At 44.7% G+C, this 18570-nt stretch overlaps 1 protein-coding gene across 2 annotated transcripts in view; it reads right to left on the bottom strand.

Moving 5' to 3' along the window:
- PAPLN (papilin, proteoglycan like sulfated glycoprotein) overlaps window positions 1–18114 on the bottom strand; it is a 73752-nt gene extending 55638 nt beyond the window's left edge. For both annotated transcript variants that reach the window (XM_073348537.1, XM_073348538.1), the window contains exons 1-2: window positions 17995–18114; window positions 5256–5318 (exon numbers count right to left, since the gene is read on the bottom strand). In XM_073348537.1, the coding sequence (XP_073204638.1) occupies window positions 5256–5318; window positions 17995–18003 (72 nt within the window). In that variant the 5' untranslated portion in view covers window positions 18004–18114. The remainder of the gene's footprint in view (window positions 1–5255; window positions 5319–17994) is intronic.
- Window positions 18115–18570: the final 456 nt, after the last annotated feature.

Genomic DNA, 18570 nt, shown 5'->3' with positions numbered 1-18570 from the left:
GTGGGGGCAAATATGAGTAATTAGACATCCTCTAACTACCTGAACGGCCAGATCGTATACCCCTTACAATGATGAGCAGTTACATACTGAAATAGCCTGAGTGACTTCAAAGGGACCGCTTTGATGATTGGGATTGCCACCAGCATGGGTAAGGGATTTGTAATCTGGCCCAAAAGATGCAAAACATGCAGGGTACAGTTATTTTCAGGCACAAAATTACACTTGCAAAAATGGAAGCCAGGACAAGGCCCGGCTAGAAATCAGGCCCATTATGTGCTAGACAAACCTCAGCATGATAATCAAAATCTGCATAGCCAAGAGGGAAGGATGACTCATGTGCAAGAACTCGAGAAAGTGGCTGTCATCTGAGGCTTTATCTACAGCAGGAAAATTCACTCTAGTCTCCCGTGGCACAGCTCCACATGCAATAGAAGTGGTGGAAGCTGTTCTGTAGACAGAGCTTGAGCAGTTTTACTGTTGTGTTATCTCCCCCTGCTCTGAGTCTCAGTGATAAAAAACGCCTCAATCCTAGCCTCCACCATCACTACCATTGATCCCAACTTTCCTAGAATAGAAGCAGCGTTAGGGCTTGTCTACACTGAGGCCTTTGTCTGTGTTGTCCATCTGTCTTGTCTTGTCTGACACCTAGAGCATAAGCTCTAGGAGGCAGGGACTGTCGTCTTTGTTACTTGTCTGTACAGCATCTAGCACAATGAGCCTGTATCCTGCACCTAGGCACTACTAATACAAACAACAACAGAGGAGATGCTGGCAACTGGGCTGGTCTCCTCCCTGGGTCCCCTCTATGGAACCTGGAGTCCCTCATGTGTTGGGAAGAGGAGGGAGAGATCCTGCCAGTTCTGCTTGGTACCAGCATGTTCTGGCTGGCAAGGAGGGGAGGCAAAGCCTGGGACAGCAGGTGCTGCTGAGGATGGAGCACTGGGAGAGAAACTCATATCAGCCAGCTGGTGCTGCAGGCAGACAGTTCATCTGGGGAGCTACCTTCTGCTAGCTATTGCAGGCTGCAGCTCACTCTGGCCATGAATCTCAGATACCCTGCTGAGGCTGGACCCAGACAAAATTCTCAGTTGTCGCCTATGCCAGCACCTCACCACTCAGTTATCTGCTGCCTTCCCTGGTCTGACAGTTGATGTCATTAAAATAAAAAAGTTTGCCTTCTTCAGACTAAAACCAGGAACATGAAAAGGGAGAAGAGAAGGAAAAGACCAGCCACTAGGACACACCCTTCAAACAAATTAAAGGAGTGCTGTTCACAAGCAGGCACACACATGTAAACACACACCCCTGCCTGCAGCTCACACCAAGTTGATTTCTATATTTGCATTATCATTATTAATTTGTATCGTTTCCAAGTCCATGCTCTCGAGCCACCTCCACTGAAGGCAGTCTGTTTTGAGGCAATGTCATCACATGGAAGTGGTCCCAATCAGTGTAGCCAGGCAGCACACATCCTTTAGGGCACGCGGTTCATTGTCAGAAGGTCTTCTTCCCAAATTCCCCTCCCACCCAATGATACCCGGGAATTTCAGAAGCCAGCAGACTGTAATTTTTGTAGAAAGTTTTGTAGATTTGTGTGGGCACATGCTCAATTTTGGAACGCACTGGGCTCACTCCTACTCTCAGTCATGTCAGCGTTCAAACTCCCATTGACTTCAGTGGGAGCAGATTCAGACCCATGATGTGATTCATCAATCTCCACTCGCTGTTCTCAGAGCTGAGACAGCTGGATTTTCCACAACATTCACAGCTACTAAAAAGCCGGTGGTGGGGGTGGGGAGGAAGCAAAATCCCTGTGTCCGCATACATCCTTTTCAGCACCCCTGCACACATCCTCCTTATGCGCTTCTCCTCATACTGTTAATCCATGAAGCCATAAGTGGGTTGCTGTCATATGCTAGCCTGTCCATGTACCCATTCAGCTTGGGAATCATAGCATTCAGCCAATGACACTGTGGGAGCAGGGCAGGGCATGTAGATTCTTTTTCAGGCACTGGTGTGGGAGGCAGGGGAATTTATTTGATTAATTTTATTGTCCATGAAAGAATTAAAGGCAAATACTGTACAGTGTAGGAAGGCACAGCACAAGCCTCTCACATATAGCTCTCCCAGAGCCCCTCCAACTCAGCTGCATCATCCCTATTATTCAATCCCTACACAGCTTTGGGAATGGACCTCTTTACTGACTTGACACCTCAACTATGTTTTCGATCTGAGCACATTGCCCACGAGGCAGCGATAGTAACTCTGTAAGTTCCTATCAAGCTGACCCTCCAATGCCCCTGCTATTCCAGCTCTGGCTCCTCTCAGAGTTTTGTCAATATATCTCAGTCCTGCACTGCAGTACCCCATCTCTTTCAAACCTACATTTATTCTGAGCAAAGACTGGCCAATAATATGGACATGTTGGATTTGAGACTAGGTAGGGACACACATGTCACTTATGACATATGTGAAGCATGAAAATAGGTTTCAAGAGGTAAAATATTTATTATTATTATTAAATTATATAGCAGCAAAAGTATGCTAGTGTTTTGGGGAGCTACCTTCTGTTAGCTAGCCCCTTCTAAAAGACTACATATAGAGAGCTTTTAATTCATTTCCTGGGTTTAGATTTCCAGCAAATGTGAAGGTAACTCCTAAAGTTCTATCCTTCTGGCACCTACCAGGAAATGTTCTAAATTTGGGCTCTTTTAGAATAGCAAAAACCCAGTGTCAGCTGGTACAGCATGGACTTTTGACCTGGGGCTTCTATAGAAGAAGAAACATTAGCAGTAACCTGATATTAGTGGTTTTATGGCCCAATGGAAGATATGTGCTTGACAGTAGTGATTAGAGGTATTTAGCCAGATGTTTTTGTCCAAGGGCCCTGGTTTGTTACTCAACCCTTGACAGAACATTGTGCATTTGTATAACACAAAATGTCAATAGCCTCCAGCAATGACAGTTGCCTATGCTCTGATTCATCAGAAAAACTTCTGTCTGTATTTCTAGGCAAAAGGTTGAGAACGATTTACAACAGAAAAGTTACTGTGTCTACAATGAAGCCCACAGATGATGGTTAGTTTTTTTTTCATGCTGCCATGTCACTGGACAGTCCTTTAAGCCCCTTTTGGAGTACTGTTGACTTCAGAGGTCCATGCTACTCTGGCAAGGCTGAAGGGTGAATTACCTTTATACAAATACAACCATCTCACCTGACTCCTATTCTGCATGTGACTTGTTTGACAGTGAACACAAAACAACTGTTCCTGCCTCAGCAGCAGGGCTGCTCTGAGATTAGCTCCTACTACATCAGAAGAGGAGTAACAGAGCTCCACCATTTTAAAGACACAACACCTTGCATTAGAGGAAAACTGTGCCTCCAGCAAAATGTTTAAGTGCACCTTCCAGTTCAGTTATTTTCAAATTCTCACTGATCTCTGTGATTGCAGGAATCACAAATGGGGGAGGGACATTTTTAATGCCACGTGAGGCAGATTAAGCGTGATGTTCCCTTTATGACTATGAGGAGTTATGCCTTTAATCTGTCATGGAAGGAACTAGGAATGACCCATCTGAATGCGTTGGTGCTTCCATTCCTCTCTCGGCTTTTAAAGAGCATCTCCTCACACCTTCTTAGCTGGGCAGTTCCAGCATCCAATGTGGCTCTCATACCACAGAGGCACTTAAGGACAGACTGTTAAACTTTCCCTCCTCTACAGATGCACCACCGTTTCCATCCATTACACATTCTTTCAAGAGAAGTTACTGACTTTAGGACACATTGTCTAATATCAGAGACGAGCAGCGTAAAGCCATCCCCCAGAGATTCTCCCGCTTCACAGTTTCATGGAACGATGTGGTGCGTTGCTCACATGGGATGAACTTTTTTGGCTCTTTTTTGGCCAAGGGTGCTGGTTTTGAGCCAATTGTGTTAGCAGCTAGCAAGGAGAGATTGTGTAGCATACCCAACTACCTCATGGACCTTCTAATGCAATGACTAGCATGTGTGTGTACCACTATCCTCTATTGTGGGGTGGGCAAACTTTTTGGCCAAAGGGCCACATCACAGTTGCAAAACTGTATGGAGGGCCGGGAAGGGAAGGCTGTGCCTCCCCAAACAGCCTGGCCTCTGCCCCCTATCTGCCCCCTCCCACTTTCCACCCCCTGACTGCCCCCCTCAGAACCTCCGACTCATCCAACCCCCTCGTTCCTTGTCCCCTGACCACCCCCTCCCAGAACCCCCACCCCTAACCGCCCCCCTGGGACTCTGCCCCCTATCCAACCCTCCCTGCTCCCAGTCCTGACTGCCCCGACCCCTATCCACACCCCCGCCCCCTGACAGGCCCCCCAGGACTCCCACACCTATTCAACCCCCCCACTCCCTGTCCCCTGACCACCACCCCTCAGAATGTCCACCCCATCCAACTGCTTGCTGTCCCCTGACTGCCCCCGGGGATCCTCTGCCCCTTATCAAACCCTCCCCACAGCTCCCTGCCACCTTACTACTCCACTCAGAACAGCAGGAGCTCACAGTCCCACTGTCTGGCCAGAGCCAGCCACACTGCTGTGCTGCCCAGCAGGAGCGGCAGGCCTTAGCACTGGTGGCACGGTGAGGTGAGGTGAGGCTGCAGAGGAGGGGCTGGGGGCTAGTCTCCCCAGCCGGGAGCTCAAGGGCCTGGCAGGACAGTCCCACGGACTGTAGTTTGCCCACCTCTGCTCTATTGGATACTAGAAAGTCAGACTTGCTCAAGTGTAGATGATCTAGTTCCCTGCTGTTGGCTGGAAGTGCAGAGCATACAATCCTTATGACAACTAACAGAGATTCTCCCTTATCTCAAGTGGCAGAGGCCTGTAGTTTTGGAGCAGAAGGTTCACAGTTCTAGCTCCACTGATGACAACCATTAGGTCTAGGTGGCATACCTCATGATTGTCTAGTTCCATGTAGCCACAGAATCACTATCAATGACTTACTATTAAAACTGCCAGTATAGACTTTCTAACATATATACCTCAGTGTGTGTGGTGACTGGGCCCCAATACCTTGGTGGAGATGTGGAGGACAGATACAACATCAAGTGTATGTCAGTCAAGTATTAACTTTTTCAAGTGCATGTATATAGTCATTTTCAAACAGGACACCCATTACCCTAAGTTCTCTACAAACACTTTGGCTGCCAAAGTTGAAACCCTCTACTCCAAGTTTCATGCCATCCCTGGTAACAGCCACTCTTGAGAAAAGGTGCTTAACTTACTGAAGATGCAGGAAGTGGCATCATTGTTAGCGTGAGCAGGAGGAACAAGTTCTTCATCGTCCTCTGTGGAATAAAGAGAACATTGATCAGAACTGCTGGTTTCTTGCTCCTTCATGGCTAGAACTCTCTGTGGAGCACAGGTCAGGGACGGAAGGGGGCAAGCTGGTCTGGTGGGAGATCTGATGGAAGGGACTATGGAGTGAAATAGAGATTTAACAGGAAAAGATGATGGACTGAAACCAAAGGCAAGGAACAAGGAACAAAGGTAGTTTGTCACTATGTATCCCAGACAAATCAAGGCAACTGTGAAGACTGAAATTATCCTCCACAGCAAGCCAGCATGTAATTACTGATCCCCAGCATTTCTCCTAAGCTTGCCTTTGGCATAATGAGAACACCATCACAGGGCATGGAGGGGAGGGGAGGGGAGAGGGAGAGACATGCTGTTTCTTGTCCTCCCACCCACCCATTTATGCATACAACATACCTTTTAAAAAAAAACAAAAAAACCCCTATGTATTTAAAATAATAATGTTCTGACTTCAGCCAATCAAAACCAGGAAATTCGCATGTTAAAGATTCTTTCTGCATCTGACTCACCCTGTTTGAGTTGGAGGAGTTTCAGGAGCAGGGTCTTAGAATACAGGAGGTGATCTTGCATGTCTAAAATCTTCAACTTTGGCATCTAAAATCCATATTTAGGCATCTAAAGATTTAGCCTGATTTTGGAGAGGTGCTTACCACCTGCAGCTGCCTTTGAAGTAAATGGAAATGGTCAGGTGCCTACATTTATTTAGATGCCTAATATGGAATCAGGTGTCTAGCTTTAGGCACCCAAGTTTAAAAGAATGTGCCCCATATGAGCAGCACCAAGATACAAGAGTTTGAGTGAAGGGCTGAATATGGAAAGTTTAGAGGGAACATTGCTACAGCAGGATCAAACACCTGACTAGATGAGATATATTGTCAGGTGTGGGCTCCTTAGCAAGGAGTCCAATATTTAAGATGCTCAAGCTGCATGAGTATCATTTGCCAACCCCATCCAGCAGCGCCTCTGGCCTATAGGGCTCCAGAGTCACCGGGCTTGCCGGCATTAACACAGTCAGCAAGTAAATACAGCTCACATGCTGTTCCTGCCTCCAGGTTTCCTCAGAGACATTGCTTAGTAGTGAGGACAGTATGGGATCTCTTCACCATTCCAGCACCATTCCTACTATGTCAGCTTATATTTCTCAGAACAAACTTCCTCTTTTGAGCATTAATGCCATTTCATTCCTTCGAACTGCCCTGCCCCACTGTGCCCACAATAGCCATGACAAGGCTCATTCCAGCCACCAGGGATTGTCAGCAGTGCACAAATTTTAGGAGGAATGGGCGGGGGGGGGGGGGAGAAAACAAACCCCTAAAAGTAGTAAGGTGGCTATCTCACTTCTGTCTAATGGCCCTCTTACTTCTCACTGCTGTTTAAATAAAATCAAGGCACTTGACATTCAGGGCCCCCTACTTTTTTCTCCAAAAGTCAATCACTGATTGTCATAATCCAAGGATGCCTTGGTCAAGCCATCTTTTCTCTTCATCAGCCCCAGGAAGTAAAGGTGACATAGGAGCTGCTACATGGGTTCAATGCCTCCAAAGCATCTCTTCCTTCTCAAGCACAGACATGGACCTAAACCATAATTTTTAGCCTGTCATTTTAATACTCTGTCCCTTTAATATTAATACTTAATACACACGATTAGTTCCAAGCTCCCAGTTGGCTGAGATGCAGAATTTATAATATTATTGAGAACAGTGTTGATATTTAATAATTATCATCAAGACTAAAACCTTTCCTGCAGGAAAGTATCAAGTCAAGAAAAAGACACCTGAAAGTAAGGCTGTCTAGAGTAGCATCTTTTTTTCTAGATGCTCCCAAAGTTGCTTTGAAAGAGGAAGCTGCTGTTCTGGGAATTTCACAGCTGCTGCAAAACTTCCATGGTGCCATGTCTTGCGTCTGGGGAGAATCTCATTGCTCTTAGCACTGACACATAGCAGATAAAATAACATACTACAATGCATTGAAAATATGCACATGGGTTCTGGTAATGCCCACTATCCCTGTATACTGGGGCAGAAAGGTTTACTCTTTAATGTTTCTTCCATGGGCCTTAGAACTACAAAGTCCCTGCAGGAATCCAGTTATACAAAATTCCCAAGGCAAAATAATAGAGTAGAGGGGAGAGGAAACAGAGAAAACAAGCATGAGGAGATCTCTCTTGAGAAGCTAACTATGTAGATCATGAGAAAATGGAACTTCATGGGGTTTTTTTAGATGGACTTCAGTGGGCTTGAATCAGGCCCCTAGTTCTTCCTCTGAGACCAGTGGAGGATTATGCACGACGGTATATGAGAATCTGTCAAGTGTTCTCTATTCACATTTTCACTTTTTCACATTCTTAAAATCTAGGGAGAAATGGCCTTGACATTCTCCTAGGAGAGATAGTTTTGATGTCCCCAACCCAACCAATCTGCTGACTTCTGGCTGGAGAGGTGGAACAGGTGCACAAGGCTCTCTTTACCCAAGTGAATCCTGTACAGTGAGCAACCCTGAAATAGGACTCAGGTCTTGTGTGAAAAGAGCCACAACAAAACTTGTTTTTCTAATACCTCCCTCAGTTGAAATGTTCAGGAAAGACCATGTGTCCATGCTCCTGACCAGGACTTTGGAACAACCAGAGTCAGGACAGTCACTGAATAATCCCAGGTCTCCAAAGAAACCAGACTCTGCATGCTGGGACAGGACACTGTGTGAGTTTCAGTTAATTCCAGTGACATACCTAGCCATGCCTGACAGATTCAGTAAACTTATTTGTTCTGTCTTTTAACACTGAGTCTTATTGTAAGAATTAAAAGCTCCTACTGACCAGGGTCACAGTAGCAGCTCTGTTCATTTCCCATTTCTCCTTGCATTGGGAGTATGGGGTGGAGTTTTGCTGCATGTGGGCTGTGAACTGAAGCTATGGGAAATGACTGGCCCAATGCTGCTGCCTTGTGTGCCTCCTGTCCCATTATAACTCATTACACCTTTCCTTATGGTTCAAAAAACACTCCCTTTTCATTCTGTGCTGGAACTGCATGGCCTCTCCTTCCCCCTCCCTCCATCCAAGATGCAGCAGCAGAATGTGAAACAGCTGCTGGGACACTCCCTATATGAACATTTCTGCCACAGGGCTGAATCCTGGTCACATTAGGAACAGGGATAAGAGGAATAAGTTCAGCATAAATAAGCGGCCTGAACCTTTGCCCAGAATTAGAGAAGGGCCTGGCCAAAACCTCAGCTCTGAACATTGCTGAAGGTTGGGAAGAATCCAAACTTTGTGGCTATCTTTGAAACGAACACCTCAGAGTAGACTGGTGAAGGGGATGAACCAATGCTTTGGATCCAATCACTTAAACTTGGTTGAAGTTTGGGTCCAGAGCCAAACTTTGAGACTTTCTTGCTCTGTAATGGACCAAACCAACACTCCAGAACCAAGCACCTTAAATGTTGGACAAGATCTGATCTGGGTGTGAATTTAGCAGCTCAGGGCCACCTGTCTCTGTCCCAAGAACTCAAACTGAGCCCCAACCTGAACCTTTTTGAGATTTGAAAGGGTGGGCCTGGAAGCAGAAGTGCCAGAATACTAAGAAAAGGAGTACTTGTGGCACCTTAGAGACTAACCAATTTATTTGAGCATGAGCTTTCGTGAGCTACAGCTCACTTCATCAGATGTTTACCGTGGAAACTGCAGCAGACTTTATATACACACAGAAATCATGAATTCTGTGTGTATATAAAGTCTGCTGCAGTTTCCACGGTAAACATCTGATGAAGTGAGCTGTAGCTCACGAAAGCTCATGCTCAAATAAATTGGTTAGTCTCTAAGGTGCCACAAGTACTCCTTTTCTTTTTGCGAATACAGACTAACACGGCTGTTCCTCTGAAACCTGTCAGAATACTAAGAGGGGCTGCTTGGTTTGAATCCAACCTGGCCAGAACGAGATCCCACCAATTTTGTGAGAGGTGGCACTGGTGAAATTTGCAGCCCAGCTGTGCAGTCCCAAGAGGCTGGGATAAGCATCCAGACTCTCAGGTTTAACACTGAACTCACCCAACACTGAAGATTTTGAGGTTCACCCATTACTAGCAATTAGGAGGCCTGGAAAGAGCTGATAGTCTGCACTGTAGCAGTACCTCCACCGTAGCTTTGACTACACCAGGGGAACACTGTGGCAATGGAAACTAGAAACTCAGTGAATCTCATTTCATTGCAAACTCCAAACTCAGACCAGGCTCAGTAAGGCTTGCACCTTTCAGCGAGCTCGGGTCTATGTTCTGACACAGCCTTGGTCCAACTTATAGCTTCATGTGAAATCCTGGGCACCTTTACCCAGCTCTATGGGTGTCTGCCTAAACAGCTTGTGCAAAAGTCATATCTGCATTTGCAAATGAGGCCATAGAAGCTCAGGATGAGTCACTGCACACCATGCCCTTTTGGTCATGAGGAAATGGCTGATACGATTTAGGCAGCTGCTTTTCAAAATGGGTTACCCATCTCTCTCTCTCTTTTTAAACTATATCTTTTCACAAAATCATTGGACAGATAGCAATGCCTGGTTTACACGCTAAAAGTCCAGACAAGAGCAACAAAAATGATTAAAGGTCTAGAAAACATGATCTATGAGGGAAGATTGAAAACATTTGGTTTGTTTAGTCTGGAAAAGAGAAGACTGAGTGGGGATATGATAATAGTTTTCAAGTACGTAAAAGGTTGTTACAAGGAGGAGGGAGAAAAATTGTTCTCCTAAACTTCTGAAGATAGGAAAAGAAGCAATGGGCTTAAATTGCAGCAAGGGAGGTTTAGGTTGGACATTAAGAAAAACTTCCTAACTGTCAGGGTAGTTAAGCACTGGAATAAATTGCCTAGGGAGGTTGTGGAATCTCCATCATTGGAGATTTTTAAGAGCAGATAGACAAACACCTGTCAGGAATGGTCTAGATAATACTTAATCTTGCCATGAGGCAAGAGACCGGACTAGATGACCTCTCAAGGTCCCTTGCAGTCCTAAAATTCTATGCCAGGACAGATTTTCTGGGAAGTCTAGAAGAAAAATAAAAGAAAAAAAAAATCCCAAGAAACACACCAACTAACCAATCAGAAAGGGAGTTTTAAAATTATGGAGCTTGATTCTTAAACTGGTTTAGTCATAGCTGAAAGTTTACATGAACAGAGAATCTGGCCCATGATGTTTTAAAAAAAGTTTCCCTGTTTATTTTCTTAAAATGTTTTGCACACCATATCCCCAAAATGGCTCAACTCCATGGGGTTTTTTTTTTTTTTTTTTGGTTTGCTGGCCATGCCAGGGAGAATCAGGTAACTTTTTTAGGGTTTGTGGAGGGATTAGCATAGGAATTAGAGATTTAATATGAAGAGCGTGAAATGGGGTAAGCACGTCCTATACAGAGGTAGGCAACTAGGGGCTCACTGGAGCAGCGATATAAAGAGGCTGGGAGAAGCCATATGAGGGTTAGCTCTCCCCTGGCTGGAAACAGGGTCAGGAAGGTCTGAGGACCAAGCCAGGAAGCATAGAGAAACTGATCCTTTGCCTTAGACAGGAGGATTAAACTGGGTCCAAGAGACTTAACTTAATCGCTGTTTCTTTTCTCCCCTGCCTGAAGCAAACTGTCTTTTATTTGACATTTCTATCTCTGTTTTTCACCAAGCCAAAGCAAGCCCTGGTCCTGACTCCCTTTGAGCCAAGGTGGAAAAATACTCTGTATAGAAAATGAGCAAGCAAGTGTGTGTTAAAATGGTTGTATTGTGTTTCCCTTCCCACTCTCCTGTTACCTGCAGCTAAGACCTGGGACACACTCAGACAGAGCTACGTTTAAAATTTTAAAATGTCTGTACATATAAACTGGCTGGAAATGCTAGGAGACAATGGAGGGATGGAGCACGACTAGGAGACCAGAGGGCAAACAGTGGTGCGACTTGGTGCTTGAGAAAGGTTTACATGGCAGTGGGGAACTGGCTGGATCCCCTAACTCTTCATTTCCATACTCGTTAATGTTTGACCTTTTGTAAAAAGGTGCAGGATTCTAAGAAAGTAATTTTATTTTTGTATTAGTCATCACTGAAACACGCTTTCAGCCGTAACTTTTTTCTTAAATGAAGTTGTTACATTTTTAGATTTGAGGTGAATTCTGAACTTAAAATAAGATACAGACGATAGCAGCAACAGGGAGAGCACTCTCTTACTTCATGGTTAAGCGCAGGTGCTTTGTAAGTTTGCCCTGCACAGCTGTCAACATACTTTAATTTCAACCTGCAGCATTGCCTGCTATTCCAATCGGGAACCCATGCAGCTCTGCCAACACACCTCAATCCTGACCTGCAGCACCTCATGCTATTCCAGTCCTATCCACCCCTACAGATCTGCCAATGCACTTCAGTTGTGATCTGAACCATGCCTGGCAATTCCAGCCCTGTGAATAAAGCTACGTTTGTGGTTTTGTATTAAGGACTAAACCAAGACACCCATACAAGCTTCTGACCCAATTAGTACTGACGTCTCCAGTCACTACCCCATCACTTTGACACCTAAGTCCCCTGTAATTTGGGAGGGAGAGATGGTGAGATCTGGGGCACTGTTCACAATAGACATATGATTATATCTAGATCACTGATAGGGCCCACCCAAGCTGGCCACATTATCACAAGAGAATCTTACAACAATGCCAAGCTTAGCAGAACTTCAGGAGAATCGATCAAGAGTAACTCATGGCAGACACTGTTGGACCTGAGAGTCAGGAACAGGCGTGGCCAGGCAGACAAAAAGCTTGTTTCAATCCCATCACGTAGGCACTGTGAAAAGAGCAACTGAAAAACCATCAGCTACAACAGTGATGTCAGATTCTGGCACCTCCTGACCAAGGGGATTCCACAGTGAGGCTTCACCTGCACACACCCACAAGGGGTGGGATGGCAAAGCGAGATGAGGCTATGTCTTTGCAGAAATTGCACATCTGTGGCTTTCCTACCCCATGAAATGCACAGTACAGTCATATTAGTGATGTAGATGGAACACATTTGTAGGTATGCCTTGTGCATCAGAGAAGAGGTAGTGGTTGTCCCAGCCTGTAATGTTCCATTACAAGGAAAAATACAATATTTCATGAGGCTAGTAATAGGCAGACAATAAGGGATCTGTTCAAGTTTAGCCCTCTGCAACAAGCCTTCCAGAGTTAAGGTTGCAACCAGGGTTCCATTACAAATTTCTTCAAAAAAAATAAAGATGTAATTGTAACTTGTAATTTAGTAATCTCACTGACTACACATGTTGATTAAGTCTCTATTACATTCCCCCATATAAAAAATTTAGACAGCTACAAGCCACAATAGAATAAACCTACAGAAAATACATGACAAGAATTAAAATTAAAAAAGCCTAAGCATTAAAAGGAATGAAAAAGACTAGCTAAGGATTTACATTCATATTCTAATACTGCTATGGGTCATTAATTTGGGGTTTGGATAGATTAAGAAAATGAGTGGGGTTTTAAAAGTTTTAGCTAACGTGTATTAACTAACATGATTTTAAACACTAGCACTGAATGTAGACAAAGACAGTGATGTTTAAAAACTTGTTATCTGCTCTGGTTAACACACGTAACTTTGGGAAACTTCTTAAGAACCTAACTAGAGTCTAGATGCTGGGTAATTACCTCCAATTAAACTATTCCTCCCTCCTCAACAACAACAACAAAAGACAATTTTCTCAACCATACAAGTATTGTAATAGTCCAAGTGTAAACATAAAAATAATCTGAACCGTTTTCTTTCTCTCTTTGTGCCTGTGGGGCCCGAGTCTTCTCTCCCTTAGTGGTGTAAATCAGAAGTATGTCTGAGGAAGTGATGGAGTTACACCAGTTTTATATTGCTGTGTAAGTGGCAGGAGACTAAAGCTAGCAGAATTGAAAAATCCTTTTGACTCCACTAAAAAAAGTTAAGAGGCCATACCTGCGCTAGGAGAAACAGAGCTTCCGTCTCCAGGGCTGCCAGCCTGGCATCTTTCAGCAGTTGCTAAAAATTACCTTTAAAAAAATAGCTTTATGAATGTGTGATCACTCCTGGCACTGCAGTGTGATATGAAAGGAAGCACATATGGGACTGTGTGATCAGAGAAAAATGATAACTGTGTCATCTAAAAATAAACCTGCTGTTTGTTCCGCAAAGACCCATCACTGTGCTTCCCTAGTAGCAGCCAGAGCACAGCAGTCACTGCTCTAATAACTAAGTAGCAAAATAAACAATTCATGGGTGGTACAGTTTTTCCAGACATCATCATACATTTGCATGTTGAGTGTGTTTGTGCATTTGCGTGAGCGAGCAGGAACACATGGCGTGTACATATGCACAAGCACATGTGTAGTTAATCATCCAGTTCCATTCATATATGCCCCTCTTCAGAAACCAGAGATGCCTTTTAGTCACTGTCAGAAACAGGATACTGGATTTAGATGGACTATTGGTCTGATCCTAATGGAGTCAAATAAGAGACAACCTTGGGTGGATATACACACAATGAGCTCCTGCAGAGCAAAGATTACAATGGGAGATGACTCTATTATCCTCACAGAACAGTGGGTAAATTCCTCAGGATTAAGGGACACCTTTAAGGATTTACGAATGTATGTACTGGATCAGACCAGTGGTCCATCTAGCATCAGTATCCTGCCATTAACCATAACCAATATTGGATGCTTCAAAGGAATCCATGTCTACACTGCAATAAAAGACCCACAGCTGCCAACTGACTCGGGCCCACAGGACTTGGGCCAGGAGCACCAGAACCTGCATAGAAGTGGGCTGACCACCAGTGCCAGAACCATGCCCCCATCCCTGCTCCTCCTCTTCCCCGAAAGGTCCCTCCCCCTACTCCTCCCTTTTCCCCCAAGGCCCCGCTCCCTAGGCAGGCTGGATAACCGGAGCCAGGCCATGGTAAGAGCTGACCAGGGAGCCTGTGCCACTGTGGGGAGCCCCAGATCCTCCACCTGCTCTGGACAGGGAGCTGGAGAGCAGCCCCCAGCCCATGTCCCTGCCCCCTGGTGCACACCACACAAGGCAGGTGGAGGGTCTGGGGCTCTCCACAGCAGCCTGGGTTCCCTGGGCAGCTCTTAACAGCCCGGCTTCAGCTTCTGGCCTGGCCAGGGTCAGAGCCTCAGGAAAGAGGAGGAGCAGGGGCGGGGCCCCATAGGGGGGGGACTAAGGCCCACCTCAGCCCCCCCACCAGGAAGAGGCAGGCAGTGCTAGCAGGGGCTGCACTTTGTGGCAGGGGAGCTGATCACCTTTTCAGCTCCCCTGCTGCAAAACGCAGCCTCTGCCAGGCCTGCCTGAGGCTACTACACCCATGTTAAAAAGTGGATCCGATGAAGTGGGCTGTAGCCCACGAAAACTTATGCTCCAATAAATTTGTTAGTCTCTAAGGTGCCACAAGTACTCCTGTTCTTTTTGCGGATACAGACCAACATGGCTGCTACTCTGAAACCTGTTAAAAAGTGGGAGGGCCATGGCCCCCCTGCACACATACCCTGGTTCCGGTGCCCTTGGCTTGAGTCACAGGGCTATAACATTGCAGCGAAGCCATTCAGGCTCATGCTGGAGCAGTATTGTGTCTCTGGGAGAAAAATTATTCCTCCTGATCCCAAATGGTGATGAACCTATAGCCTAAAAGGAGAGGATTGATAATGCTCATAATCCCATCCTAGGTACTATAATGCCAGATGCTATTCTTATTCACAGAAACAGCTCATTCTCTTATGAGACTTACTATTTGCACATGCTGTGCTCTGAAGAATCACAAGGCACAGACTTGGTTTCTTTAACGAAGTGTTTATCATTTTACAGGTTTCAGAGGAACAGCCGTGTTAGTCTGTATTCGCAAAAAGAAAAGGAGTACTTGTGGCACCTTAGAGACTAACCAATTTATTTGAGCATGAGCTTTCGTGAGCTACAGCTCACTTCATCAGATGTTTACCGTGGAAACTGCAGCAGACTTTATATACACACAGAAATCATGAAATCATTTTACAGATAGACTTTAAAGAGTGAGATAACCATCAGCAGCCTAAGGAGTAAACCCTTCAGGACAGGGATTCTCTCTTTTTTATGTTTGTACAGCATCCAGAACAATAGGGCCTCAATCCAGATTGGAGCCTTTGGGCAATACTATAATTAAAGTGTTGTTAATAATAATAAAAAAATTCCCAAGTTGCTCTACAGAGCAGCTGGGTCTCTAGACAAAACACAAGGCAGCACCAAGGTATCACCTTTCCTAGCACATCATGCAAATTGGAACACAGCTACTCACATGCACTCCAGCTGAGTCCACGTGCATATCTTGTGAGATAACTAACCCCTTAATGACTAGATGAACTGACACTGCAGAACACTTACATCACACTTGATAAACACCTGGACTCAAAAAGGGGTGAGCCAAAACCAGAAACAGACTGCATCAGAAGGCAACTAGCTTATAAAACACCACCATTGCAGGTTATCCATTCTCTAACTTCTGTCTGATGCTGCATCCCAGCCTCAGAGTTGCCATCCTTCTGTTTAGAGAGACACATTCATTTACAGGTTTCAGAGTAACAGCCGTGTTAGTCTGTATTCACAAAAAGAAAAGGAGGACTTGTGGCACCTTAGAGACTAACCAATTTATTAGAGCATAAGCTTATTTACAGCTTATTTTTAAAAGCAAACAAATTCAAATGTTTTTTTAAACTATTAAGGAGAGAGAGAATACGGAGAGACCTAGCAACAAAATTTTGCACCCCTGCTTGACATTTGCCACAAATCATTTGGAGTTCTGTCTCACAGGTTACATTTACAGGGGATATCTTACTAGCCAAGCCTTAGGTGTGTAGCTTCTATGGGATCAGAGTCTCCAATATCAGCGGGTCAACTCAGGCCTTTATCCATCTAATGTAAGTACATCAGGTTCCACACAATTTACTGTGTGGATGCAGTACGACTTTACGGGGTCATTGTAAAGGCAAATTTGGCCTCAGAGTTGTTTTTGTTGTTGGCTTTTTTTGGGGGGGGGAGGGGGGACAAAGGACACAGGACACTTACAAAACTGAAGAATCTGAGAATGAAAGTGACTTAAAAAAAAAGTGAAACTAACATATCTTCATTGTTCAACCAGAGAGAAATAATAAAGTAAACACAGAACATCTATAGTGGAAATTTTAATTTAATTTTTGAAAATTTTCATTTTAATCTGTTTTAGTAATGTAGGTAAAGCAATTTATCTTTTTAAATGATGTTTAAGTTACTATCCCTTTAAAAACCATGGCCCTATAAGTTTTGGTAGGCATTAAAAATCCCCCAGCACTTTCTATAAGAGCAGTGTGTTTGTCCTGCTATCCCTGGACAACACTGCCTACCACACACACACTGTTGTACAGTGGGCTGTGCTCTTGCTTGCTGACCTCCACCCCAGAAATAGCTGCATTTTACTGGACCTGTGTCTATACCATTTATGAAACATTCCAGGATCAAAAAGCATTACAGAAAGAGAGGGGATCACATCTATCAAAGTACAGAGAGGAATGGGAGTATGAGTCCCAAAGCTGTCTACACACAATCTTGCTGAATGGCTCTGCACTGGTGCAATGTAGAAATGGGGAGCGTACAACCTAAATGTAGTGCAAAAGTTTCCAAGATCACTGAGTACCGAGGTACAAATCCTTTTAATCAAGCTTTACAAACAGACCCACCTAGCCTTCATCCCCCTCCCCGTGCTCCTATACCAAGTCTAGTACCTCCTGATCTTGGGAACTCCTTGCTGGACAGCCATGAGGGTTTTCTGAGCTGTGTAAGTCCTTTAAAGCAGCTGGCCCTTCCCCAGGGAATACCATGGCACTTTGCAAATCCTATGCCTTTAGATTTAGCACAGCACTTGTCACAACAATAGCCATCCTTTTACCATCTCTTTCTCAGAGTGAGCTTCCAAAGTAGCCTTCTCAGCTGACATGTTCACTTGCTTAGCAACAGGAAAACCACAAAAGATGTCAGCGTGGGGCCTGATCCTGCAAACCCTTCCTTGAGAAGAGGTCTGCAGGATCAGGTGTAAGTTCTGAACAGGTGAAATAGGTGTGTAATGATCAGGATAGAGAGACACTTCCTCTGGAAGTAGGCAGGTGCTCCTTCAATCCACACAGCTGTCTCCCATAGTAATGGTTATTTGAGTATTAATTACCAATAGGCACAGGAATCCACTGGCACCAATACAAGCCCTGCTAAACTTATATTGCTTTCTACACTCATGCTGGCAGGATCTATTTAGGCACCTAGCCCCTAGGCTCATCCAACATTAACTGATACCTCTTCCCTCTCCCCCGAGAATGTTAGTAATGGCTGTTTGATTATATTAGCCCCTGGACTAATTAACCTGGGAGTGTAAAGCAGCAGGGATTAACATTCACTGAATATATGGGTGCCTTCTCCTTCCCTCTCTGCCAGGAAATCTGAGTTTGCAATCACAGGACTCCATTCAGCAAACATCTCTCTTGCCCTTTAAACTGTAGCCAGGCTGATAAAAAGTAGTTGGAAATAAAAAGCCATAAATGGCAAAGGAAAGACAAATAGACAAGTGGTAAATGAGATGAAGAGGAGAGGAAAGAAGCGACCCACAATGCAAAACTAACTCTTACCTTCTGCATCAGTTTGTTTGAAGGTGAGTGTAAGGTTTAGAGGCACTAAAGCCACCCTGTAGCCCAGCTGTGTGTCCACTTCCCCACTTCTGTAGCTTAATCAGTGGCTCCAACACTCTCCTCTCCCCAGCTTCTGTTTGGTTACTAATCCTTACTGCACAGGAAAAGGAGAGTTGGATTTCATTTAACCCCTTGAGCCTCAAAGTTTCTTCATGAGTTTCCTGTTTTGCTTTTGAAAGCCAGAGTTGTAGCCGTGCACACATGGAAGAGCCTGATTTGGGATGATTTCCAGTTCCCTTTGAATGTGTGCGTGCTTTAATTGAAAATTGTGCTGCAAGTTATTGCCTGGGTGGAGCCCTTCATAACTAGTTTTACTGTAGCTGCCGGCAGCATTTCAAGAGACAGATACAGTAATTCCTAGTTCCACTTACTGTTCCTCATTTTCAATAAATTCCCAAGTCTAAATAACAAAATATTGAATTTAATCACATTTCCTTTGAAACTAGAGGTGGGCCAGAACCACAAGTCATCAGCCAGGCATCCCCCGGACCATGGGAAATTTGAATCCAAATCCAG

This window comes from Lepidochelys kempii, chromosome 6 (genome assembly GCF_965140265.1).
Source record: "Lepidochelys kempii isolate rLepKem1 chromosome 6, rLepKem1.hap2, whole genome shotgun sequence".
Lineage (NCBI taxonomy): Eukaryota > Metazoa > Chordata > Testudines > Cheloniidae > Lepidochelys > Lepidochelys kempii.
The sequence above is the reverse complement of the archived record's forward strand: the minus strand, read 5'-3'. Positions and strand labels throughout refer to the sequence as shown.